Source organism: Jaculus jaculus, chromosome 9 (assembly GCF_020740685.1).
Source record: "Jaculus jaculus isolate mJacJac1 chromosome 9, mJacJac1.mat.Y.cur, whole genome shotgun sequence".
Lineage (NCBI taxonomy): Eukaryota > Metazoa > Chordata > Mammalia > Rodentia > Dipodidae > Jaculus > Jaculus jaculus.
The window spans coordinates 134,344,081-134,371,542 of NC_059110.1; the positions used below are offsets into that span (position 1 = coordinate 134,344,081).

At 54.1% G+C, this 27,462-nt stretch overlaps 1 protein-coding gene across 2 annotated transcripts in view; it reads left to right on the forward strand.

Annotated features, from left to right (window-relative positions):
• Window positions 1-27,462, forward strand: part of Crhr1 (corticotropin releasing hormone receptor 1) — a 51,939-nt gene that overhangs the window by 15,482 nt on the left and 8,995 nt on the right. Inside the window, exons 2-4 of one of the 2 annotated variants that reach the window (XM_004655106.3) lie at window positions 8,604-8,691; window positions 15,260-15,379; window positions 20,623-20,708. In XM_004655106.3, coding sequence (XP_004655163.1) covers window positions 8,604-8,691; window positions 15,260-15,379; window positions 20,623-20,708 — 294 coding nt within the window. Of the gene's footprint in view, window positions 1-8,603; window positions 8,692-15,259; window positions 15,380-20,622; window positions 20,709-27,462 lie in introns of those variants that run through there. The other variant, XM_004655110.2, reaches the window with a different exon arrangement.

Consider the following 27,462-nt stretch of genomic DNA (forward strand, 5'->3'; position numbering starts at 1 on the left):
CCATCTCTCCAGCCCCATATATCACTTCTTAATGAAACCTTTCTAGAAAGACCAGCACAGACACACTCTGAGGTGTGCCTCATTAATGAATGCCCTAGACGTTTCTCTTTTTAAATATTTATTTACTTATTTATTTTAGAGAGAGAGAGAGAGAGAGAGAGAGAGAGAGAGAATGGGTGTGCCAGAGCCTCTAGCCACTGCAAACGAACTCCAGATATATGCGCCACCTTGTGCCTCTGGCTTTAGGTGGCTACTGGGGAATCAAACTTGGGTTCTTAGGTTTTCAGGCAATCACCCTAACCACTAAGCCATGTCTGCGGCCCCTGGATGTTTCTTTATCCAATTAAGTGGACTTCCAATTAAGTGAGCCATCCCCATGGTGATGGGAGGTGAGTACTGCTCGGTGCCTCCCATGCCCAGCAAATCCACATCTTGGAGGAGAGAGCACACTCCGGGCCCGCGGCTCTTGAGTACTGGCTGGTGATGGACAGCGGGAGGCTGGGCACAAGCCAGGGAGCGCGTCTGGGAAGTTGGGGAGTTGGGAGGGAAGCCCCTGTGGAGTGGAGGGACAATACAGACCGCTGCTACTGAGCTGGCTGCACCTCCGGCGCCTTGCTGTCCAACATGTGCTGGACTGCGGAATGTCTCCAAGAGCCCCGTGGTGATCATATCTGTCCTTAGTATTTACAGATAGGAAGACCACGGCTGGGAGAAGTCCAGGGTTACACCGGGACGCCTAGACAGTAAGAGGTTCCGTAGTGGGTCTCTCTGCTCCCCACTTAATGGTCTGGATTTTGAAGCTACAGCTAATTCCTTAGAGAGAGATGGTGGCACCAAACACCCTGTTCATTTCACACTCGAGGAGGCTGAGGCCAGGAGGGCACTGCAGCGACTTCCTCTCCCAGTCACAGCAAGGCTGAGTCAGAATGGACTCCTGGCAATCTCCCCTTCCACATGACCCCAACCCACCCTTCCTTCAGCTCCGCTCTCTGGAATCCGAGATGGGGGTTGTGCAGGAAGCACGACTCGCCGGAGCTGGGGGTGCTCCTGCCGCTCGGGAGGAGCAGAGGAGAGGGTACCCATGACAGCCATGGGTGAACCCCACAGGGAGGGTTCTCACCCCCACGCCCCCAGGGCTGTGCAAAGCGGTGACCACAGGCCCAGCTCTGCTGTGAGCGTGTGTGGAGGAGGGGATCAGAGTGCGGGGGCAGGACTTGAGGATGGGCGGAGCTCGGGGCTCCAGAGAGGAGAGCTGGCGGCGGGGAACACCCAAGCACCCCCTCTCACTTAAGTATAGGCGGGAGACTTTCCGTTCCATTTTTTTTCTTTTCTGTATGACAGCGATTTAAGCTAATTAAACGTAACAATAAATTATTTCTTGTCTGCCTGGAATAATCTTTCACTGCTCACCCACTTTGGAGGGAAGCATAGGCTCTTCGCCTTGGGGTAGGGACAAGTTGTGGCTGTCCCAGAAAGAGGCTGGTGACTGTCCTTCTGGGGCAGGATAGGATGAGAAAGGGCTGCTTGGGAACAAATCAGGGGGCCTGAGGAAGGACGTGCGGCACTGCTGCCCCGTGACGCCTAGTTTGGTGTCATTCCGGCTTGGAAAGGAAAGACAGAGAGTGAGTTCCTTCTGCCACTCCAGATGTATGCACCACTTTGTGTATCTAGCTTTATGTGGGTACTGGGAAATTAAACCTGGGCCTCAGGCTTTGCAAGCAAGCACTTTTTACTGCTGAGCCATCTCTCCAGCCCCCCGGGCTCGCTTCTTGAATACCTGTGTGTGGACCAAAAGAGAAAAGGGCATCGTGTGTGGGTCACGGCTGTGCCGCAGTTTACAATCTTCTCCCCTGCTGACACCTCCCCTCAGAAACCCCGTGCTCCCTTGCAGACCGTGGTATTACCTGTGGGGTTCAGGCAGCCCAGGACTATAGACTTATCCCTGGTGGCAGAGACGGGAGTTTGAAGAGTTGGTTGCATATGTTTTAATATTTTATTTATTTGAGAGAGAGGGAGAGACAGATATAGAAATAGGCAAGTAGAGAGAGAGAGAATGGGCATGCCAGGGCCTCGAGCCACTGCAGACTCCACATGCATGCCCCCCCCCCATGCATCTTGTTTGCATGGGTCCTGGGGAGTTGAACCCGGGTCCTTCGGCTTTGCAGGCAAGCGCCTTAATGGCTAAGCCATCTCCCCAGCCCCAATTGCATTTTGATTCATGAGGAAGCCAGCTTTGTAAAGAAACCATGCTTTGGGGGCACGTGGACTTTCTTGTCTTGTCTTTGCTCAAGACAGGCTGCACCTGAACACAGGGCCGATTACAAAAACCAAAAGAGTCAGGGGTGCCCGGCATGTAGCACCGTGGCCAGCAGTGGGTAGGGCTGTGGTCTGATCACACGTCTCTGTGAGCCCCAAACCAGAGTACATATTGTCTCGGGGGAGTTTGAACGTAAACCGCCCCAGCTGGTAGAAAGAGCCTTTGGGAAGTGGAGCCTTGCTGGAGGAGGCGCGTTGGTAGCGGCAGACGCTGGGGTTTACACGTCCAGCCCTACTGCATGTAACCGCCCAGTGGCACGAGGTAGGATGCTCGACTTCCGCTCGGCCATGCCTTCTGCCATGATGAAAGTTCCCCACAGGGCTGGAGAGAAGGCTTCGCAGTTAAGGCACTGGCCTGTGAAGCCTCAGGACCCAGGTTTGATTCCTCAGTACTCACCTAAGTCAGATGCACAAGGTGGCTCATGTATCTGGAGTTTGTTTGCAGTGGCTGGAGGCCCAGCAATGGCATGCCCATTTTTTCCCTCTCTTTCTCTATCAAACAAATAAATAAAATTAAAAAAAAAAAACTTCCCCTTGGTATTCAAACCAAAACAAATCTTTTCCTCCTGTACATTGCTTTGGTCGGGTGTTTTGTCCCAGCAATGGACAGTAACTGCTACGGTCTCCTAGGCCCACATTCAGGATGGACCTGAACTGCCCCATGCTGGTGGGGAACTCCAGGCTCTCACTTTCCCTTTCCAGACCCCAGTCTCCACACCTAAAAAAAAAACGATGATGTTGACAAGCTTTGATGACGGTCTGCTGCTGGGGGGGGGGAGGGTCTCTGTGTTGGTTCTCCTGACCTCCTGGATCCATGTTGTCCAGTGTCTGAGGCCTCTTCCCCTGTGCGACCTGGGTGTCCCCTACCCTGGGAGGCTTCTCTATGACCACCTGGCCATGTCTAGCCACCCTTAAGATCCCGTTCTTCTAGAAGCCCACCCACCACCATACTGTGCAGCCTCCATTTAAAAGTTCATGGGCCCCTGGCTTTCCTTTACGCTCTCCTTGTGCAGCCATGGTGCCTCTGAATTCCTTTTGTTTGTTTGTTTTTCTTTCTTTTTTTTTTTTTTTTAAACCAAATAAGGATCTTGGTTAGACTTGGGCTTCACGAACATACATTCCTGGTCTGGCAAGGGTTTGGAAAGCAAACAAACAATCCCCTTCCTAGAGGCAAGCTTCCTAGAGGGAAGAGGAAGAGGACGGTGGAGGGGGCCGGGGGTGCAGCAGAAGCGCCCATCCTCAGGGAAGCTGTGTCAGTCCTGCCCGCCAGAGCCAAGGAGAGCTCTGGGGCCCAGAGGGGACAAGTACTGAGAATCACCCTGCCGCCACCGCTGTAGAGAGTTTACATTTCAGTAGCCTCACTTTCCTCATTCCCCAGGAGGTAAGAGATACCTCATTGTCCCTACTTTATGGAAGAGGAAGTTGAGTCCCAAGGGCAAGGACCATGGGCATAGTCAGCCCAAGCAAGGCTAGGGCACCATGCTCAGCAGGAGGGTGCAGAACGGCTGAAAACACCCCAGGACTGGGAGGCCATGTCCCTTCCCTCCTGCGGCCCCTCCCCAATAGGTTAATCACAGAATCACCCCCATCAAAGAAAATTGTACTTTGTTACTTAAAAACCAAGCCAGGCTTCAGCAAAGTGGTTATTTATGGTCTCTAATAAGCATTTTCCGGGTGTGATTAACCTTTATGCCAAAGTCACACTGGGAATCAGGGTGGCAACTTTGATTCTGTGCTGGCCTGGGGGCACAGGGTTAGGGGCTGAGGCTGGGGCTGGGGCAGGCAGCTGTCGGGCTCGGCCCTCCCCCCCACACCCGCCCACCCAAAAGCCCCTGTGCCGCTTCTGCTCCTTGAAGCCTCTCTGTTCCCTCCCCTGTCACTGCCCTGTCCTGCCCAGTTCCTGGCACCCCCTTTTGCATCTGCTCGAAGGGCAGACACCCTCACAGAGCTGCAGCACGTCCTTGCCCTTCCCATGTACTTGACCTTCAAGGTTTGCAGAGATCAGCAATAAGACCGGTTCTCTTGGGAGCCTGAGGGCTGCCAGGCTGGGGTGCGGGAACAGGGCATTCTGTTGTGGGGTGAACCTAGCACTCAGCCAGATTCACCTTGTTAGTGCCATGTTGGTTTCTCTCCTAGCCAGAAATGGCAAATATCATGCAGATCTGAAAACTTAAACGTCCCACATGCTCACACATCCTGCTTTTTACATGGGAATCTGGGACTTGAACTCAGGTCCTCAAGCATGTATGGCCAGTGCTCTTTATCCATTTGTAAGGTTCAGGAATGACCAAGACCACGCAAACCACTCTGAGGAAAGGATGAAAGCTGTGATTTCGGCGGGGGGGGGGGGAGGTCACGAGCTGCACAGCCCACCGGAGATTCCAGATCGTGCGCTTTCTAGGGCTTTTCAGTTGGGGGAAGGTGAGGAAGGGAAAAGAACAAATAGCCGGGTGTGAGCGCAGAACAGCGAGCTGGCGGCTGACAAAGATAAGGGGCAGGAAACCATGACCTGGGGCATTGTTAGGCAAGGAAGGGCTCCTGGCTGCGCGGTATCTTGAGGAATGTGGATGATCCACTTCCTTCTGTCTGCCGCCGTCCTGCGGTCCTTTGGCGACTCCATTTTGGGAGCCTGTCCCGACCTAACACCACTGAGCTATTTTCCTCACCCCAAGAAAGCTCAGTTTTAGCCAGGCATGGTAGAACATGCTTGTAACCCCCACACTTGGGAGGCTGAGGCAGGAGGATTTCAAGTTTGAGGCCAGCCTGGGCTACATGATGAGTTTAAGGCCAGTCTGGACTACATAGAGACCGTGTCTTAGAACAAACCAAACAAAAAGTAAACAAACCTCAGTTCAGAGAACACGAGGTGTGACCTGGGAAGAGGGGAGCCTTTTCCTTAAGCACCTGGAAACTGGGGAGTGTTGACAGGAGAGCAATTCGGGAGTCAGAGCCTTCAGAAACCTTTCCCAGAGCAAGAGTGGGCATGGGCAAAGATTCGGCCACAGAGCCAACCTTTCAGGAGAGGGAAGGTTGGCTTGGGAATTATAAGAAGTACTTGGCCTTTGCATAATGCAATCCTCGTCTTCTGTGGGTGGAAACTGGCTTTACGACCCTGCACATCCGAGATGAGACAGACACCAGCTTCAGGCTTCTGAGCAGCCAAGGTCAGCCAGGCCCTTCGCCCTGCGGCATTTGGCTTTTTTTTTTTTCCTGATGAATCTAGGTTTGCTCTGCTTGCCTATGAACCCCATGACATTAAGGTGTGAGAATGAACACTTCAGAACCATGTATTCACCATCTAATTAGAACCGGAGTGTGGGTAGGGCTATGCCAAACAGGTTTACTCAGGACTAGCCTAAGGCCTTGCATGCCCCCTCCCCCAGTATCCCCCCAACCAGGGGCTCAGTGAAGGATCACTAAATCTCTTTGTTTTGGAAGGCTGGGGAGAGGTGCTAGCCCTCATTTCTGAGGACAGCTGAGTCACCAGGTGCCAAGCAGGGTGAAGAGGGGCACAGACTGTGGGCAAAGGCGCACCAGGAAGGGGTAAAAGGCAGAAACCTGAGGCATGGTTCAAGCACTGGATGGACAAGGGTGGATTTGAGGAAGAGGGTTGTCCAACAAGGTTTTGCAATTTCTTTAATTTGCCTGTGGCTGAGCTGTGAGAGAGGGTAAGAGAGAGAGAGAGGCTGTGTATGCGCATTGTGTGTTGTATTAAGAGGCCAAGTGGACAGAATTTCCCGGTCCCCTTCTAGAAGAAGCCTGTAGCCCAAGCAGCTGCTGCCCATGCCTGGGGGCAGCGCAGAGCCTCAGTCTCCGCTGACCGCCGAGCTGAACAAGAGGTAGGACTCAGTCACGAGAACACTGCTCTCTGCTTAGCTTGGCGAGAGACACCCGTTGGCTGGTGGTGGCTTCCTCTTCTCTCTCCGCTTCGGCGTTTGCATTTGGAAAATGAGGGTAACACTGCTTCTCCACCTCTCTGGAGACTGAAGCTTAATTACTGATGAATAAAGTGCAGGAAGTTGCTTGGGGCCAAAGAGATGATCGGTTTTGTTCTAATCACTGCAGTGAGTTCTCTGAAATACAGCGTCATTCAGCGCTGAGAGTGGCCCCTGGGCCAGCACTTGGTGAGGGTGCGGGCCTGGAAGCTTCTGAGGAGCCTAGAGCTTGGGTCAGTGAGAGCAGAGAGAGCCCTGGGGTGGGACAGAAGCCAGGTACCAACACGGGTGTGGAGTAGATGAGCCACTAAGGACTCAGGTAGATACCAAGCAGACAGTGTGGCCCTGTGGGTCATGAGTCAAGGGAGACTTACTATTATTAATTATTATTAACAACTTCCATGACAGTAAACAATGTCCCATGGCAATGCCCTCCCTCCGAGGGAGACTTTTTGCAGGAGGCTGGTCCAGGCTCTGACCAGGAGTGAGGATGCGGGGCAGAAGAAGGGGTAGCAGAACAAGGCTTGGACATCGATATCAGCCAGGAGGGGAAAGAAGTGGGTGTCCGTGAGTGTGGGGGCTGTCAGGGATGGGAGTTCACAAGGGACATTCCTAGCAGATGAGCACAGAAAACTGGCCTCTGGGGAAACACATGCACACACACACACACACACACACACACACACACGGAATCACACTCTGCTCAACCAAGGTTTTCTTCTAAAACCAGGCTTGGTGGTACTCACTGGTGGTCCCTGCACTTCGGGGGGTCCCCCGGGAGCAGGGGCATAGTGAAGAGAGCACCTTTAGGCTCGCCATCCTGTCCGAGGCTCCACTGTCACTGTGGCCAAGACCCTGGCAGAGGAAGGAAGGACTGTGATAGTACTCCCTCTAACCCACCCCTAATTCTGACTCCCTTGCAAATGGAATCCCAGGAGAAATAGCACCCCGGTGCCAGAGACATGGCTTAGCGGTTAAGGCATTTGCCTGCAAAGCCTAAGGACCCAGGCTGGATTCTCCAGGTCCCACGCAAGCCAGATGCACATGGTGGCGCACGCATCTCGAGTTCGTTTGCAGTGGCTGGAGGCCCTGGTGCATTCATTCACTCTCTCTCCCTGTGTGTGTGTGTGTGTGTGTGTGTGTGTGTGTGTAATAAAAAAATAAACAAAAATAAATCAGAAAAAAAAAAGAAATAGCACCCCCTTCCCCACCACTTAGACCAAATCGTAACTGCCTGGTGTAAGTCAGTCAGTATGCCCTCACTGATTGCCTATTGTAGGTCTGAAGTACAATGTCATTCAGTAACTTACCCAGCAGATTTGAATGCAGCAAATCCTCACAGACACCTGGGAGGGGAAGTTCTGCACTTGTCTTTCCAATGAGGACTCGACCAGAGAGGTCAAGTAACCTGACTCAAGAAAAGACAGCCCTCGAGTCACAGGCCCATGCCATTCTCCTCCCAGCAGGGCTGAAGTTCTGGAGTCAGTAACAGGGGACTTTTGGGGAGGTTAAAAGGCAAAAGTACCCGGCATGGTGGCACATGCCTTTAATCCCAGTACTCGGGAGGCAGAGGTAGGAGGATGGCTGTGATTTTGAGGCCACCCTGACCATACACAGTGAATTCCAGGTCAGCCTGGGCTAGAGTGAGACCCTGCCTTGAAAAACAAACAAAAACGGCAAAGGTTCTTCCTGAAATAGGGGGCCATCCTTCCAGACACATTCGTCCCTTCTGTGCCTCAGTTTCCCCATCTGCAATAGGCACAGCCACACTGGCTGACCCCAGAGAGAGATTAAGCTATTACAGGTATCACAGTACATGAGAACGACGTGATACACAGTGAGGCCCAATTTGTGATGATTGGTAACCAGGCAGGCGGGGACGAGGGCCCAGGAGGAGCTCATTAAACAGGAGGCCTGGAACACCAACTGCCTGGGGAGCCGGGAGAGTGGGGGAAGGTGGGCTAATGAGGGTCTGTGAGCTGTGCTGCCCGGCAGGCAGACAGAGAGGGTGTGCTTCTGTGCACGTGCGTGCGTGTAGGGACCTGGTTGGGCCGTGCTCGGGATCTATGGGTATGAAGGAGGCTTCCTCCAGTAGAGCCTCTTTTGAAGTTTCAGCTTCCAGGGACAAATATCCCTTCTGTCCAATAGCTCGGGCTTCTTCTCTGACCAGTCTCCATTTCAGGTCCTCAATGAGCCTGGCATCTGGGGACTTTCCAGGCCTGCTCTGAGGATGGGGGTGGGGGCGGAGGGAGACCTGACAGAGGAGCACGGGTAAAGGAACAAAGACAAAAAGCACCAGGCTAGACAACTGAGCTCCCCCTAATGGTATCCCACACTTCCATGTGTTCACAGGCTCTTCTCCTTCTGGGGCTGAACCCCGTTTCCACCTCCCTCCAGGATCAGCGTTGTGAGAGCCTATCCTTGGCCAGCAATATTTCTGGTGAGTTTCTTCCCCGTCCCCCCCGGCCCCGGCCCCCATGCCTTTTGCAAAATGCCGGGTCCCAGGGCTGGAGAGATGACTTAGCAGTTAAGCACATGCCTGTGAAGCCTGAGGACCCCGGTTCAAGGCTCGATTCCCCAGGACCCACATAAGCCAGATGCACAAGGTGGCACACACATCTGGAGTTCGTTGCAGTGGCTGGAGGCCCTTGTGTGCCCATTCTCTCTCTCTGCCTCTCTTTTTCTCTCTCTCAATCTGTGTCACTCTCAAATAAATAAATAAACAAAAAATTCAGGGTTCCCACAGTGTCCCCTCTTCTAGGACTGCTAGCACCAGCTCAAGACTGTGCCCTGGGGCAGAGGTGGCAGAAAGATCCCCCCACCCCCCCCCAGGGATCTAAGTAATGAATTGATCTCCAAGGACCACTGTGGAGAAAGATCTGGAGCAGGGGCATCAGTGACTAGGAAGAGGACTAGGATCATCCAGTGGCCTCTGCTGCAGGCACACACAGCAAGTGTGCCACATAGTCACTGTCCCTGCTTAGGATGGGCAACAGGGGAGGCTGCCTCAGGCCCCTGCTGCTGGGCTGTAACTGGGAGACTTGGAGTGAAGGGGAAAGGCTGCTGCTACCAGTGCTGAGTCTAACTCTGCGTGGCGTTAATGCGGGGACGGGGACTTCAAGGTCTGGCCACCCAGCGTGAGGCACAGTGCACACACCCTCGCACCGTTACCCTCATTTGGCACGCAAGGCAACTGAGGCACAGGGACGCACTGACAAGTGCCAGAGCCTGCATTGACCGGGCACCCTGGTTTCCTCACACGCTCTAAAACACTGTGCTTGATGCCTTCCCAACAGAAAATGCTAGATGAGGGCTGGAGAGATGGCTTAGCGGTTAAGCGCTTGTCTGTGAAGCCTAAGGACCCCGGTTCGAGGTTTGATTCCCCAAGACCCATGTTAGCCAGATGCACAAGGGGTGCACCCATCTGGAGTTCGTTTGCAATGGCTGGAGGCCCTGGCGCGCCCATTCTCTACCTGCCTCTTTCTCTCTCTGTCACTCTCAAATAAATAAATATTAATAAATTAAAAAAAAAAAAGAAAATGCTAGATGAATGCAAAAATCACCACTACCTATGGCTTAGTCATTCACAAAGGGCTTTTGTATCATCATCTTATTTCATCCTCCCAAGCTGAAGGCCCAGGCAGGGCACCAGAGGTGTGAAAAGCTACGTAATCATGGACAGCCAGCCGGTACTAGCGCTCAGTCTGCACTCTTTGCTCAGCCACTGGGCATTCTCTGTGCCAGCCCTCGGTCTCCCTCCAGATCCATTTTGAAGCTTCCTCCCTCAGAAAGCCACCCCCCCATCCTAGCCTCCGTGGGTCTGAAACCCCAGCGTAGGTCTTACAAGATCTCAAAGCTGTGCCTTCTCTGACTCTGGATATGGTATAGTGGATCGCTGCTTCCAGGCAAAAATGCAGAGGGCTCCTGCACCTGGGGGGGTCTTTGAGAGGCTCGGTGTCCTCTGGGGGGGTCTTCTTTTCCTCTGAATTCAGCAGTGAGTGCCTCTTAGACAGCAGGCTCCGTTACTGAGGCACAAGGGAACCTGAGAGTACAGTACAAGAGAAATGGACCCAGTGTGTTAGTGGGGAGCTAGACGGATCCATTTCTGAAGACAGGCCTGTGTCGAGAGGACATGCCTGTAAGTCAGAGCAGCCAGCCATCAGCCTGCTGTCCCCTCGAGGATGGTGTGGGTAGTGAGCGCTGGACCTGCAGAAGGCAGGCTGGGTCATGTGCCTGGTCAAGGCTGCGCTCAGTCACATCCCAACTGTGGTACTCACAGGAAGGGCCTGCCCTTGACTCCTGTGAACCTCACGTTGCCCAGCCATAGGGAGGAGCAAGACCATGAGGTTCCGTGCACAGAGTTTTTGTAGCTCTGTTTCACAAACTGCCAAGTGCAGCCCGTTACTGGATGTCACCAGCAGGCTTTTACAGCTGGGAAGAAGGGAAGGTACTTGCCCACCAACTGCTTTCCACACTGGAGGTAGCAGGGAGGTTCACACAGGAGCAGGGCAAATCCAAGAAGGCTTCCTGCAGGAGCTGGTTTCAAGATGGGTCTGGAGAGACACTGAAGGCTGGCAGAAGGCAGTCAGCGACCAAGCCAAAGTGAACACCAGTGGGTGGGTTGGGCAGAAGGACCCCCGAGGGGTGAGGGAGGCACTGCCATTCCAACATCGGCAGTCAAGGAGTGGGGAGGACATCATTCTCATCCCACCGGCAGGAGGGAGGTAGCCCCGGGAAAGATTCCTCGCCTCTGCCCAGGACCAGGTCAGGCTCCATTAGCTTCCCTGTTGTGTTCAAGGGGAGTGACACTCTCAAGCCACAAGCTACGCAAGTGTCCCCTGTCCTTGGAGGCAGCGGGCAGTGATGAATGGCCAGCGTTTCCCCTGTGATTTGTACTAGGTGCCCCACCCGCAGCCCAGCCTGCCTGGCTTCATAGCTCGCAATCCATCACCCTCCACAACGGCCTCTGATAACAGGTCATTTGTCATCTGATGCCAAGCCTGACCCAAACCGATGGGCATTGGCAAAGACAGATGGTGAAGGCGGGGCAAAGGGCCTGGGACAGATGGATGGGCGTCTGGCTGGGGTGGCTGGCAGTGCGCCGGGACCTTTGGGGGCCTTGAACATGCCTTGTGCCAAGAACCGGGAGGGGCTGAGTCCCCAGGGCTGAGGCCCCATTATGCGGCAGATTACAGACTTGGCAACTCAGAAAAAGATGGCATGATTATGACCATGCCAGGAAGTAACAGAATTATTGACTACTAACATCCAATACAAATGGAATCACCTGGAGTTATTAGTTATCATCCTCGGTCTTAAGGCAGTGATGATAGTAGTAATAATAATAATAACAATTAGCTGGGCCTGGTGGCCCACACCTTTAATCTCAGCACTCGGGAGGCAGAGGTAGGAGGATCGCCGTGAGTTCAAGGGCACTCTGAGACTACATAGTTAATTCCAAGTCAGCCTGGACTAGAGTGAGACCCTACCTCAAAAAAAATCAATAATAACAATATTAAGAAGAACAGCTAATATTTATGAGTGCCCACTATGCCTTGGGTATCATTCTAAGTGCTTAACCTTGTTTAGTCATCACAAAAATATTGTCAGGAAGTATTTTCATCCTCATTTTACAGAATAGGAATTTTAGGCCCAGAGAGGTTAAGTAATTTAATTGAGCACACAGTTACTATACCAGCCCCAAGAGTTGAGCCAGCAGGGCCGAACTTCAGACTCACCGATAGTACCACATTAGGCGGTCACTCGGAGCTCTGTGGTGCCCAGGACACACCCCTGTGGTTTCTCCTACCTCCTCGGGGTTTGTGTACACAGCCCCACATGCTCTTCAGCACCTACCGTGAGCCTGGATCTCTACCAGATATTAAATGCAAAACTGAACAGTGCACAGGGCAGGAGGGTTCATGGATTCCCATCCACTGGCCTGGTGTACCTCACACCTTACAGAGTCGCCCTTCTCTGCCCAGGAGATAGCCCAACCCCAGGGGGGCTGGAGCAGAGACCCCACCAGGGCTGCCCACAAGGTACCTGGTTGCCCCCCCCTCACCCCCAGACAACCTTATAAGGATTCTTCCCCTGGCTTCAAGCCAGACATGTAGGAGTCTTCTCAGGGTAGGTACCCATCCACCTGAGGCTCACCCTGAGGCCCCCGGTGGGAGACTCCATGTGACTGGGGGGCAGGAGCTACCTACCGCGAAAGGATCCACTGAGCACACTTGGACCCTAAGCTGATAGAAGGGAACTCTGTAACCAGTTTGGCACGAGAAACCAATGCTCAATTGTGCACAAGCAGTATCTAGGCCACCTTCAAAGGGTCCTTATCTGTTATCTGAATGACCTAGTGACAGGAATGTCAACCCCTCAGATGTCCAGTACACAACTGCCACAGGACGTCTGTCACGACTGACCCTTCTGCCTCGAACTCTCTCCTCCAGGCACATACCTGGCTCTCCCCCCTCTTCCTTCGGGTCTCTAAAGTGTTCGTATTTTAGAGAAATACCAAATTAAAGTAGCACCCATGTCCATCTTTAGCCCCTTACATTGTTTCAAGTTATATCTCCCCAGTTAGCATATGTTTGGGTGCTCGCTTACAGTGTCTCCCACTAGGATGCGAGAAGCTTCCGGGAGAGGGCACTTACTTAGGTCACTGCTGTATCTCCGGCCCCTGTTATTTCTTAGGTGGTCAAGTAAGTACTTGGTGAAGCAACAGAGGTCCTTGTTCCTCCCTCCTGTCCGTGCCTTAACAGATCAGGAGGCCCTCCAGCTGGAGGAGTTGGCTCCTGACTCCACCTTTTTTTTTTTAATCATTTATTTATTTGAGAGAGAGAGGAGAAACAGTAAGATAGAGAATGGGCACATCAGGGCCTTCAGCCACTGCAAATGAACTCCAGACGCATGCATACCCTTGTACATCTGGTTTACATGGGTCCTGGGGAGTTGAACCTGGGTCCTTTGGCTTTGCAGCAAACACCTTAACCACTAAGTTATCCCTCCAGCCCCTGACTCCACCTTTGAGCCACAGGCTGGTTAGTCAGCCTGACTAGCTGTAGGGCTGGCTTCCTCTGGCTCCTCACCCCAGAACTGACAACCAAGTGGGAAAATGCTCCAGCTCCCCGCCCCCAGGAGAGCAAAAGAGGCTGCGTCTGGGGCAATGGGACCTATAGGGGTAATTGGCCCAAGAATCCGATTCTCAGCAGTCCTGACCTTGAGGTCCTTAGGGTCACCATGTGCGTCTGTCTGCTCCCCGGGGCACTGTCCTGGGTCTTCCACCTCCTGCCTCAGCTGCCTCTCATCTTCCCACAGTGGTTGCCAGCGTGGCACGAATTCTGAATAGCAGAAAGCCCTTTTGCAGTGTCTGCTAGACAGTCGTGTTCCGCAGATGTTGACCTCTTCCCAAGTCCTGTCCGCCCGCGCCTTCCCCCTTTGCTAGGCCTTGTCCCCCTCGGCCAGATCCTCACAGCCCCCACTTTCATCCTTCCGGGGAGCGGCAGACGCGGTCCAAACTGCATTCTTTGCGCGATGGACGATGAGGCGGGCCCACGAGGTGGTCAGGACTCACCTGCCACCTGCTCTCGGCCCTGCACCTCTGGGTCCTCGCCCTCCGCCCACCCCTCCCCTCACTCCCTTTCTCAGTCTCCCACAATCAGGATCGTAACCATCCTGCAGACCGACCTCCGAGCGCAGTTCGATGCTGTTTCCCGCCGGGCTCGGCTGCCGCTTCTGATTGGTCCTCACAGCCCAGGCCCCGCCCCGTCCAGCATCCGCGCCCCGTCCAGCATCCGCGCCCCCACCTCTGGACGAGCGCCGGAGCCCTGGCCCCTCTCCGCTTCCCAGCCTCGCCTCTCACAGATTTTTAATTCCCTCCAGGATTTTCTGGGTTCTTAATGTAAAGGTCGCGCAGGCTGCTGTGTCCGGCAGCTTTCCGTGAGCAGCGGGGACCCGAGGGAGAAGCCCAGGGCCAGCCAGATGTTGTGAGAGGCAGCTGCCAGCCGCTGGGGCGACCGTAGAAGCGCCCCGGCCGGCCTCAAAAGCCCAGGGTTCAAAATCCGCTTCTGCCTCTTGGCAGCTTTGGGTACGAAGTGTCTTAAGGTCAAATAAGCCATATGACCGCCCCAGGCCTCATTATCCTTGCCGAAAATCGGGGACCAAGGCCATGTGGACCTGAGTAGGTGCAAGGACATCTATATCCCAGGTTATGGGAACCTGAGTTCAGCCCTACCCACCATCACATGACCCGCTGTGGGTGTGGTCGGAGCTCTGCTAAGGAACCGTTAGGGCTCAAGGCAGTGGCTGGTGGTGCTCCAGGCCTTTCCTTCCCAATGTGGCTGGCCCGGCCTTGCTGAATGGCTGGTGCTGGCTGTGGTCGGTACTTCTCTGATCAACCTGGTCTTAGCAGAAGGGAAACTGGGAACTGCTCAGTGAGGGAGAGGAAGGGAGGGAGGGGAGGCAAGGGAAGGGGAGGGGAGGACAGGGGAGGGGAGGGGCGGGTCTCTATGAGAGTGTGCCAGGCACTTACAACCCTTGGACGCCTGACAGTGCTCTGAACTTCCCCAGTGCTTGGTGGCTGGGACGACAAGCCTGTGAATTCATCTGTACCCTGTGAGGAAGTAGCCACATCAGTCAATGAAAGGCACCTGGCACGAGCCCAGTCTGTCACCAAGGGAAGGACTGAGAGAAGTGTCCCCTGGCTCTAGAGCAGGGGACCTGAGACACCAGCTAAAGCTGAGGCTTTCAATGCCAGCTCCAGCCATGCTGTTCAGCTCTGTTGTGGAAAGCACCCTGGCTTCCTAGGGGCCATAGCATCAAGTCCGCATTCCTAGTCTCTCCCCTCGTTGGCCGGGCTCCTTTCTGCGCAGGCACATTGCTGTGTCGGGTCCCTAGTGGGCGTGAGGGTGAGTCAGCCAGGAGGTAAACAGGACTCAGGAAGGACTTCTGCCTGCCTGAAGCTTGGGCAGGGCTTGCTCTTCATCACTGGTCATCTCTGCCTCCAGGCCTACAATGCAACGCGTCCGTGGACCTCATTGGCACCTGCTGGCCCCGGAGCCCCGCAGGACAGTTGGTGGTTCGGCCCTGCCCTGCGTTCTTCTACGGTGTCCGCTACAACACCACAAGTAAGGGAGAAGGCAGAGGGTGGCATAGGTGCTGTGGGAGGGGCGGGATGGCAGGGGCGCGGAGGTGGGAGAAATGCTACTACAGCAGCAGTAATGCCTCTCCGGGCGACTCTGCCCTCTGCTGGGTATGGTGCTTGCTCCTGCTGATTCTGCAGCACCCTGGGAGACACACCCACCTGCTACGTACCCAAAGCTGAGGGAGGTTGGCGAACGTGCCCAAGGTCAGCAGCTGGTAAGAGAAGGCGAAGCTGGAATGTGTAAATCTATCTAGCACTTTCTTCCGTGGACAAACTCCCTGTTAGTGCTGTAAACCTCAACCACCCCCCTCCCCAAGGTAAGGCAATCATCGCCACAGCGCCCCCAGGTTGGCCAGTGAGGACCCTGAGCTCAGAGAGTTTCCAAGGAGCAGGGGACCCAGAGTGTTAGATCCTCCAGCAGAGGGTGGCTCGCATCCTAGGTCCACAGGTGGGGTGCAGATGGGCAGGACTGACCCAGGGACCAGGCAGATACTTGATCCGCATGTAAACACCCCGCTGCCCAGGGCTGGGCCTTCCTACAGGCTTTGCAGCTCCTTGCGACAGCACCTGCCACCCTCAAGAATTAATTTTCTCTCTCCTGCCAATGACTTAGATCCCTGCTGCCAGGAGAGAAACAGCTGCAGGCAAGGGGCCCCAACCCACTCAAAGGAGTGTGCATGCCCAGGTACCTGGGGCTGGGAGTCTCCCCACCCCTGTGAAGTGCTGAAGGTGGGCCACACACTCGGCCCTTGCCCATGCTCACTGGATGGCCTCAGCACGTTTCCCCTCGACCCTTCCTCTGTGAGTCAGAGGAGACAACAGGTCTCAGACACTCCCAGCTCCAGCCTCCCAAATCCCGCCTCCTGCCCTGGCCTCCTGTACCAGATGGGTGGAGAGGTTAAGGTTGTGTCGTGTGGTGCAGCTAGGAGGCTTGGGAGGCGGCCCTGGGAGCAGCTCATGAAGTAGACCCAGGAGGAGGAGAAGAGTAAGAAGGGTGAAGAGATTAAGGAGGGGAGGCCAGGCAGGCAGCAGCAGAGGTAAAAGACAAGAGTTTGGGACACACGGTTAGCCATCTTCAAATTTCGTAGGGATCATATTATAAGAAAATGGGGTCGGATGTGGTGGCATGTGCCTTTAATGCCAGCACACGGGAGGCAGAGGTAGGAAGATCACTGTGAGTTCAAGGTCACCCTGTGACTACATAGTGAATTCCAGGTCATCCTGGAGTACAGTGAGACCTTACTTAAAAAAACAAAAAAACAAAAAAAAAAAAAAAAACAGAAATAGCCAGGCATGGTGTCACACACCTTTAATCCCAGCACTCGGGAGGCAGAGGTAGGAGGATAGCCGTGAGTTCGAGGCCATCCTGAGACTACATAGTGAATTCCATGTCAGCCTGAGCTAGAGTGAGACCCTACCTCAAGAATAATAATAATAATAATAACAATAATAATAAATGGGGGTGCAGGGAGGTTCATCATCTGCTCAAGGTCACGTGGCTCGCTGGCAGAGTCAGAACCTGAGGCTCCAGGGCCCACACACTGGTTTACAACCCCGTGTGTGCTGGTCCTGGCACTCCCAGAACAGCACCCACAGGGCTGACTCACCCGAGCTCCATAGGAAGCCCCTCACCTCACTGCACCATCAAGGCCAGTTTCTACCTGCCCACTGCCCAGTCGAAGGCGCCCCAGTCTGCATCCCTAGTTCCCAGTCCGACCCCGTCCACACCCTCACTCCAAGTCCGCCCTCTATGGCTCCCTGTTGCCTGCACGCCTGAATGGGGACGGTGGGCTCTGTGTGGTCACAGTCCCACCCTCTTTGCCACCAGCCCTGGCTGCTCCCCAGGAGCACCCTTCACCCTCATCCCCAAGGGTCACTCGGTGTTCCCCAGATGGCTCCACCGCCAGCCGAGTGCTTGGGCACATGCTAACCCCGATCTCCGTGGAAGCCAGTCATCCAAGCCTGTAGTGCCAGCTCTGCCCGTCCCTATTTAAGGAACCCTTGGCTGTGGCACCCCTCTGAGCCTCAGGATTCTCCACCCACCCGTAAGGATGGGTGAGGGTATGGTAATGTGCCCTCTGGTGCCATCCCTCATCCTTCTGTAGTTGCAAGAAAAAGCGTTGGGGTTTTGGTCCTCTGAGTTAGGCTGGCATGTTCTCCCCCTGCCCCCGTTACAGGTGCCTCTGGCGCTAGACGATCCGTGTGCGCTCACAGCGGCATGGGGAGGGGAGTGGAGCTCTTCCTAATCATTAGGTTCTAATTAACTCATTTACTGACGAGGTGTTGCCAGGACTTCTAGGCCGCTCCTTAACATCCTCCCTCCCGCTGCATCAAATCTTCAAAGGGATGGGAAACATTTCCAAAAATATCCATCTTCCCGTGATCCTTCAGGAGGACTGCTCAGCTCAGCAATTAGAATAGGAGGTCGTCTCCTCCCTGGCAACGAGCCCCTGTGTGGGGGGCCTGCCTTGCTTCAGGGTCAACTTGTCCCTATGGGCCAAAACCTGCTGCTTCAAATGAGCCAGCCTGGGGACAGGCTCCAGGCACCCCACCCCAGATGGCTCCAGACACCCCACCCCAGATGGGAGGCCAAGGGGAGCTGTTGTGCAAAGGAGCCTCTTCAAATAATCTCGACCTACACCTCCTTTGGTTGGGACAAGTGCGAGTGACTATTATGTAAGAGTGTATAAATACAACTCGGAGACAATAATAATAAATATAGGGCGAACAACCATATGCCAGGTACTAAGCTCTGTGGAAATGCTAACTAAAAATATTCATCTAAACAGGCATGGTGTGGGCTGGAGAGATGCCTTAGTGGTTAAGGTACTTGCCTACAGAGCCAAAGGATCTGAGTTCAATTCCCCAGAACCCACATAAGCCAGATGCACAAGGTGGTACATACATCTGGAGTTTACAGTGGCTGGATGCCCTAGTGCACCCATTCTCTCTCCCTCCCTCTCACCCTCCCTTCCTCTCTCTCTCTCCACACACACACACCTCTTTCTCTCTCAAATAAATAAAAATAATTTTAAATGGGCCTTTAATCCCAGCACTTGAGAGGCAGAGGTAGGAGGATCGCTGTGAGTTCGAGGTCACCCTGAGACTACATAGTGAATTCCAGGTCAGCCTGAGCAAGAGTGAGACCCCCAGCATGAAAAAAAATATTCATCTGGGCAGGCAGGGTGGCCTCAAGATGGCTTGTCTCACAGATAGATATGCCAAGAGGTTGAGTGATTTTCCCAAGACAGCTAGTTGGGGCAGTGCCAGCACCTGAACCCAGACCTGTGTGTCTAGGGGCCCTGCGCTGACCTCTGCTTTTGGCCCCTCTCTTAAAGCAGAAGCTGCACACACCCTGCCTTGAGGCCTGCCCACCCATCTCTGTGCCCAAGCCCTAGAAAACGCAGACGTTCTGAGCAGCCTCTGGTTTTTGTCATATCCTAGCCATGGCAAGTGCTGCAACCCAGTCCCATGTTCATGGTCTCCCTGGACCCAAACAGAACTCAAAACCTCCATCGTGAGCCCTCGGTGGCTGAGCCTTCATTTAGAGTATCTGCAGCCTCATGGCCCACTCATCACCCGAGGTACAGATCTGCTTGAGACTCAGGTCCACTCACAGTGAGGCCAGGCAGTCCTAGAAAAATCTGTTCAGGCCAATTTCCCCAGCAGCTGGGTGTAACCAGAGCAGCTTGTAAGGTGAGAGAGGAGGCCACAGCTTTTCTGTGGATGCCTGGCAATTCCCTCTGGTCCTGATGCTGCCAGAGGATGCTGCTCCCCGGCCGGTGAGCCTTAGAGATCCACTGGAGTAAGTTAACCTCTAGAAACGAGGTGGGGCCCTGGGGAGACGGTTCAGTGGCTAGGAGCACTTGCTGAATAGCATGAGGACCTGATTTTTCCCCCAGCACCCTCGTAAACAGCTGAATGTGGCTGCACATGCCTCTAACCTCATCCCTATGGGGAGTCAAGACTGGGTAACCATTGCGGGGCCCACTGATCCATGGGGACCTTACACACTCCCGCCCACTGATCATTTCCGTCCAACTGAACATGGCAGTCTCCAGTAATGAGAGACTGCTCTCAAGGACACCCACAAATGCACAATAGAGGAGGACATGCGACATTCTCCTGTGGCCTTTGCCCGCGTGGTCTTGGAGTGCATCCACGGGCACACATGTTCACGTGCCACATGCAAAATGAGGAGAGGGGCTGAGGGGTCACAGCCACTGCACAGCCACAGCCGAATTGTGCCTCTGGCCCCTCCCAGGGCTCTGCCTCACAAGAGCCCAAGCGCAAGGACGGAGTCTCGGCCCTCTTCCTGCCTGTGGGTCAGTGGGAGCCGCAAGGGGTCAGAAAAGGGCTGCAGTGAGGGTGGCACCTGAAGATACGGCTCAAGGCACAGTTTCTCTTGCAGCCAAGTGCCACCTGGAGCCAAAGCCAGAATTGACTCAAAAGAGCATGGTTATGGGCTGGAGAGATGGCTTAGTGGTTAAGGCACTTGCCTGCGAAGCCTAAGGACCCGTGTTCAACTCTCCAGATCCCACATAAGCCAGATGCACAAAGGTGAGGCAAGCACAAGGTTGCACATGCCCACTAGGTGGCGCAAGCATCTGGAGTTTGATTGGAGTGTCTGAGGCCCTGGCACACCAATTCTCTCTCTCTCTCTGAAATTAAAAAACAAAACAAAACAGCATGGTTAGTACCACTAATGCCAGAGAGGGCACGGATGAGGTAAGGAGTTGTCACTAGTAGAGGAGACAGGACAGAATGCAGTACTTCTTTGTGTGCCCCCCCCCCAGGGCCTTAAAGCCAGGCAGGGGTCCCAGGGCCCCTGTCCACCTAGGAAGTGAAGGCTCTGCCCAGCTGGGGGGCTGTGTTGAGTCTGGGGATCTGTCATTCTCTGTCGCCATATAGGACCCCACACAGGATCATCTCAGAAGAGCAGCCACCACAGAGGGTGTGGAGGAGATAGCGCCAGGTGTGGGCAGCGGGCCCCACCTGTCCGCAGTCATCCTCATAGCACGGTCACACCAACGTGGACAGGCAGGACCAGGGCTCCTCGGGCAACTGTTAGGGCACAGCTACAGCCCCGTGGAGGTCAGGGGGCGGGCAGGGACAAGACGTGGGGCAGCCGGAGCAGTCCCTTGCTCGGCTTCACTGCAGAGCCCCCAGGCACAGGTGGACAAACGCCGCGCTGCTTTTCTACCGCGGCCTCTCCTCTCTCCCCAGACAACGGCTACCGGGAGTGCCTGGCCAACGGCAGCTGGGCCGCCCGCGTGAATTACTCCGAGTGCCAGGAGATCCTCAATGAGGAGGTGAGCTGAGTGGAGCAAGCCACCACCCTGAGGGACAGGCCAGAGCCACCAGCATGAGCTGGATGCCCGCCACGGGGCCGGTGGGGTCTGGCGGTGGAGGCTGGTGTTGAGGCCCTGCCCTGGGAAGCCACTTGGCAGGTTGTGGTGTGGCAAACGATCCCGGTTCCCGCCCTCTCTCCCTTCCTCCCTCCCTTCCTTCCTTCCTTCCTTCCTTCCTTCCTTCCTTCCTTCCTTCCTTCCTTCCTTCCTTCCTTCCTTCCTTCCACCTACACTCAGCTGCAGCTGCTTTTGCTGTGTGCAGGGCAGGGCTGGGGTGTGGTCAGACCAGGTCATCTTGGGATCCTTGCCCATTGCCACCGCCATACCTGGGCACAACATCAAGGTCTAGCCAAGGAGACTGTCAGACCCAGGATGGAAGTGGGGTGGCATTGCTGCTTCAAAAGCCCTGGATGCCGCCCGTGGGGGCGCTCGCCTTTAATCCCGGTGCTCAGGAGGCAGAGGTTAGGAGGATCACTGTGAGTTCGAGGCCACCCTGAGACTATGCAGAGAATTCCAGGTCAGCCTGTGATAGAGCGAGACCCTACTTTGGAAAAAAAAAAAAACCCTGGAGATCCTTTGAACATGTTTTTATTTATGTATGTGTGTCTACACACATGTGGAGGTCTCAGTTATCTGTGTTCTTCCAACTTTGAGACAGGATTTCTTGCCACTGCAAACGAGTCTGGCCCCCAAGTGGTTTATGTGTAATTGAACCTGGGCCAGCATACTTTGGAAACAAGCCCCTTCAACTGCTGAGCCATCTTCCCAGCTCCTCTTTGAAAAGCTTAAATGTAAGGCTGGACGTGGTGGCGCACGCCTTTAATCCCAGCACTCGGGAGGCAGAGGTAGGAGGATCTCCATGAGTTCGAGGCCACCCTGAGACTCCATAGTGAATTCCAGGTCAGCCTGAGCTAGAGTGAGACCCTACCTCGGAAAAAAAACAAAAACAAAAACAAAAAAATCTTAACTGTTTCCAAGCACCTATTGCTTACACGTAACACAAGACCTAATTGATACAAATGAGATACAGCGAGAGCTCTCCCTCCCAGTGCTGTGGCAGCTGTCTGACTAGTTTAAGTGTCGTTCTTTTGCGCGTACAAGTCATTGTGTCTGTGTGCACGTTGTTATTTTTATCTAGACATCACCCATTATGCATGCTGCTTGACACCTTGTAACCGTCGACCTCGGGGATTGGCCATGTCGGTGCATAAAGAGCTCCGTGCTCCTCACATTTGCGTGATGTCCCCTGTCCCGATGTGCCACGACTGATGCAGACAATCTTCATTCTCGGGCTTCGGTTCGTTCAAACAGCACCGCCATAAATAATCTTCCCAAGGACGACCCTGGCAGGTGCGGGGATGTGTGCAGCCCTTGTCTGCTGCGGGCCCGTCACGTCCCCGCGCCTCCTCCCCTCTCCTCGGTGGATGCCGAGGAAGGTGGGGCTCAGGGGACTAGAACAGGTGCGCAGAAAAGCAAAGGGCAAAGGCAGAGCCCCCCAGGCTGACAAGGCCCCTGGTCTTGGAGAGGAAGAGCTGATCCAGGCAGTTCTGAGGATTCCATCCTCTAAAGAGCTGAGCTGGGGGCTGGGAAGACAGCTTGGTGGATAAAGTGTTCGCCACACAAGTGCAGAGACTGGGCTTCACATCCCAGCACCCACACAAATGCCAGGCGGACATGGCAGCCTGCCTGTAATTCCAAACCTCGGGAGACAAGGACAGGGGCCCCTTGGGGCGAGCTGGGTAGCTAGACCAGCAGAATGGGTGACCTCTGGGTTCAAGTGACAGACCCCGTCTGAGTCAAGTGGAGAGTAATTGAGAAAGATACCTGATGTCGACCTCTGGCCGCCATATGCATGTATGTGTGCAAATGCACACATATCCACAGTGTGCTCACATGCATGAGAACACACACACACACACCACATACGCATACGTGTGCAGAAAGAAAAAAAAAGATGTGAGTTGGATCCTGTGAGTGGAAGTGTCTTAACCCTGGGCCTGGACTGAGCCCCATGATGTGCTGGGGGAAGGCTTGCAGATCACGGGTGTGTAGAGGCAGCGTGGAAAATGGGACTTGTGAGGGCAGCCAGAGGCCAAGCACCGAGGAGGCCTGTCCGTAGCTGGCCACCTCCAAGAGGCAGTTTCTCCAGTCGGGAAGCTTGATTCATGTGTGGTCTGGCTCAAGGATGGCACCAAACCTCTGGCACCACCCTGTGCCAACCTTCACTCCTTATATCATCACCCCCTGCACCCAGCTTCCCTCCACTTCAGTGACCTTTCTCACTGTCCCCATCTGTCCCCAGTCCTGATGCTTGTGAGTGCTCCAATCCCTTCCTCACTGCTGAGCATAAGAAGTCTGGGCCTTGGGCTGGAGAGATGGCTTAGCGGTTAAGCGCTTGCCTGTGAAGCCTAAGGACCCCGGTTCGAGGCTCGATTCCCCAGGACCCACATTAGCCAGATGCACAAGGGGGCGCACATGTCTAGAGTTCTTTTGCAGTAGCTGAAGGCCCTGGCGCACCTGTTCTCTCTCTCTCTCTGCCTTTCTGTGTCTGTTGCTTTTAAATAGGTAAATAAAAACTGAACAACAACAAAAAAAAAAAAAAGGAAAAAAAGAATTCTGGGCCTTGAGCCTATCTGGAGAGGACACAGAGGGGACAGGGAAGGGGATTCTGAGGGCCTGGGTCTATGGGCCAGGAACCAGGGCTGGGGGTAGGGTCATAGTTGGAACAGGGCTGCTGAAATGTTTAGGTGCTCAGGAACCATCTGGGCTTCTTGCTTAAGTGAAGATTCCAGTTCTGTGAACCCCCTGGTGGGGCTTAAGATCCTCCTTTTTCAAGATATCCATGAGCTCCTCCAAGTGCGTGCTGCTCATTTGAGGACTGCACCTTAAGAAGTGAGGGTGTGAAGCACCCACCGGGGGGCAAGGGGGTCGGTTCAAGAAGGCAGGTGGATGGGAAGAGCTACACATGGGGTGAGCAGGGGACACTGGGAGGAGCCATGGAGAACACATCACTGCCAGGGCATCAGGACAAAGCTGATGCTACCAGCCTTCGGGACGAGAGGATGTCCTGCAGCGCTGTTCAGAATCAGCCCAGCAGGACCTGCTGTTAGACTCTCGTCCCCGAGAGCACGACGCACTGGTTCCCCTCAGTAGCCCTAACGCGCCGCCTTTCCTTGAGAACCTGCTGGTCTCAGATCTCCAAACAGGACGGGGACCACGTGCCAGTCAGGCTCCCTGGGATTGGCTTCCCCCACTTGTCCTTTGAGCATCCAGCTGCTTCTGGAGTCCTTGGTGGCCGTTCCTCAGGTAGCTGGGGTGTCTCAGTGAGGCACTGGCATCCCTTGGAGGGTCACTGGCTGTCCCTTGGGATGTTGCTGGCTTGTCTCTCCAGGTGTCGTTGGCCACCTCTCAGCGTGTTGCTGGGTGTCTGTCTCTTTAGACAGTGCTGGCCGGAGAGCTCAGGTTGTTACTAGAAGTGTCTCCATGCCGCTGGCTGCTCTGCCTGGGTGGCATTGGATGCATTCATCACTCAAGGTATTGACAACTGTCTTGGTCTGTTTTTGCTGCTGGGACAGAACTCTTGAGATGAGACTGAGTCTCCTGTAGCCCAGGCTGGCCTTGAGAGCACTGTTAGCTGAGGATGAACCTGAACTTCTCATCCTCCTGCTTCCACCCCTCCGGTGCTGGAATCACAGGCCTTCGCCACCACAGTCTGTTTTATGTGCTGCTGGGAAGTTAACCCAGGGCCACGCTAGGCCAATAGGCTTGTCAACCAAGCTATATCCCCAGGCTATGAATCGCTTACAATAAATAGAAATTTCTTGGCTTATGGTTCTGAAAGCTGGGATGTTCAAGGTCAAAGAGCCAACATCTTTCCAGGGCCTTCCTTCTGTGTGATTTCTGACAGAAGGCAAAGAAAGGCTGAGAGAAAGCAAGCAGAGCCAAACTCTTTCTCAGCCTTGTTCTCCCCTGTCAGCCCAGTGGAGAGGAGCCCCCATTCTCTCTGCAGAAGTGCCCACAAACATCCTTGGCCCACCAAGGAAAACATCCCCCCCACACACACACAGAGACCCTGTTTGCAGGCCCTGCTAGTCCCCCACACATGCCCCATGGGCACAGGAAGAAGAGAGCCCTGAAACCCCAGCAGGCCCAGCTCCTGGTTGCTGCCCGTGTGTGGCTTGGGCCCCTCCAGCTGGAAACAGAGGGACAGACACCAGCCTCAGAACCCAGTCGTGAGAAAGAAATGCCACACCATTGGTGAAGCTTCTGACCCAAGGCCCAGCAGACCGAGGGTACTTCGTAAATGATCCCTCCCCGGACCAAAGCCCTCGGGTGCCTCCTGACTGAGAGCCAAGGCAGATGCTCTTGACAGAAAGGGGTGGTCTCTGCTCCCCTGTCCCCCCCCCCCCCGGCCCTCCTGGGTCTCTGAAGGAAGCCAGGACATCATTGCACCAGCTAGCTCCACAGATGTTATTACCCAGGGGTTTCTCAGCATGGATGTGTGGAAAATTTAATAAAAGATAATCAAGAGCTGGCTCCAGACAGGCTCTGCTTTGCGCGTGTCGAGCTGGATCCTCCAGATAGGGTCCGGGCAGCGGCAGGAGCTGAAAGACTTGGCATTTACACGTGCCCAGTGCCTTCGCCTCCCCGCCCACTCCTCCCGAGCTGTTGGTGTGATTTCCTGCCGCATTCCTTACCAGCTCTATTGCTCTGGGGTGTGTCCAGTGGGAGAGCAAGGGCTGGAGAGATGGCGCTGAGATGAAGCGTGAGGATCTGGAGGCTGCCCGACAGACCAACCACCTGAGTTCAAATTTCCAGATCCCATATAAAGCAACAGGGTGCCATGCACGCCTGTGACCCCAATCCTGCAAGGGGAGCGGAGACCATAGAATTGTCTGGGCTTGTGAAAACAGCAAGCTCCACCATTAATAAGAGACACTGGCTCAAACAAGAACCACGCCTCCCCCCCTCACCCCACTGCAGGTGAGCTTGGCCTGGGGGGCACAAGGACACATATAGATGCACATACCACACCACGTATTTTACACATGCATGCATGCACGCACACACACAGAAAAAAAGGAAAAAGTGAAGGTGGGAGGGTGGGGCTGGCGTCTCCGAGACACCTGCTAGGTGTGCATCTCCTTTATTCTTGGTTTGGGTCACAGTTTACTCATCTGGAAGTTGGGTTGGACTGGACATGGTCCCTTAGAAGCAGCTCTGACTTTGTGGGTTCTGTCCCTCCCACAGGAGGGTCTGAGGAGGGCCAGCAGCTCTGCTGGGCTCAGAAGAGACGGACAGGGTGTGAGCTTGCTCTTCGCAATCTCGCTCATTGGCCCTTCCACTTCCCACACCCAGCCAGTCCCCACCTCCACCCTGGAGAACCCACTGAGGGCAAGGGAGGGGCCAAGCCCCCTGCTGACCAGCTCCCCCTTCTCCTTCCTTCCCTCAACTCGTAATTGTGGTGCCAGATTCTGGGCCCCCAGGCCCTGCCTTCTTGGACCCTCAAAAAGGTTGAGTGAGGGCTTTGTGTCTATGAGGCTGCAGAGATCTGGAGCCTGGATGGTCCCCATTGTGGAATTGGGACCTATCTGTAGCTTCAGTGACCTGATAATCTGCATATGCAGCTAAGAGTCAGGTTAAATTTTTTTTAAATTTTTATTTATTTATTTGAGAGAGAGAGAGAATGGGTGTGCCAGGGCCTCCAGCCACTGCAAATGAACTCCAGATGCATGCTCCCCCTTGTGCATCTAGCTTACGTGGGTGCTGGAGAATCAAAGCTGGGATCCTATGGCTTTGTAGGAAAATGCCTTAACCACTAAGCCATCTCTCCAGCCCAAGAGTCAGGTTTTTTATTCATTTATTTATTTATTTATTTATTTTTATTTGACAGAGAAAGAGAGGGCGGGGGGAATAATGGGCACGCCAGGGTCTCCAGCCACTGCAGATGAACTCCAGACGGGTGCACACCCTTGTGCGTCTGGCTAACGTGGGTCCTGGGGAATTGAACCTGAGTCCTTTGGCTTTGCAGGCAAATGCCTTAACAATTAAGCCATCCTTCCAGCCTATGAGTCAGGTTTTTAAGTGGAAGTCAGACAATCTTGAATACGTCAACTGTTTCTGGTTCTCTTTCACTGCAAAATAATTTCCAGCACCTTCCCACAGTGTCACCTTGAAACTTTGAGATGAGGACATTCCTCTGTCAGTGAAGAGACTTTCCCACTCTTGGAGCCTAAGGTGCTTACTTGCAAAGCCAAAGACCCAGGTTCAATTCCCCAGGACCCACATAAGCCAGATGCACAAGGTGGCACATGCATCTGGAGTTTGTTTGCGGTGGCTGAAGGCCCTAGCATGCCTGCCCTTTCCTTCTTTCTTTCTTTCTTTTTTCTTTCTGTCTCCCTCTCTAATGAAATTAATTAATTAACTTTTAAAGCTTAGGAAGGAGCTGGAGGGATGGCTTAGTGGTTAAGGCGCTTACATGCAAAGCCAAAGGACCCAGGTTCAATTCCCTAGGACCCACGTAAGCCAGATGCACAAGGTGGCACATGTGTCTGGAGTTTGTTTGCAGCAGCTAGGTGCCCTGGCATGCTCATTCTCTCTCTCTCTCTCTCTCCCCCCTTCCTCCCTCTTTCTCTCTGTCAAATAAATAAAAATAAAATATATATTTTTTAAATACTAGGAAGTGCTAAGGATGTAGCTTACACTAACTAGCTGG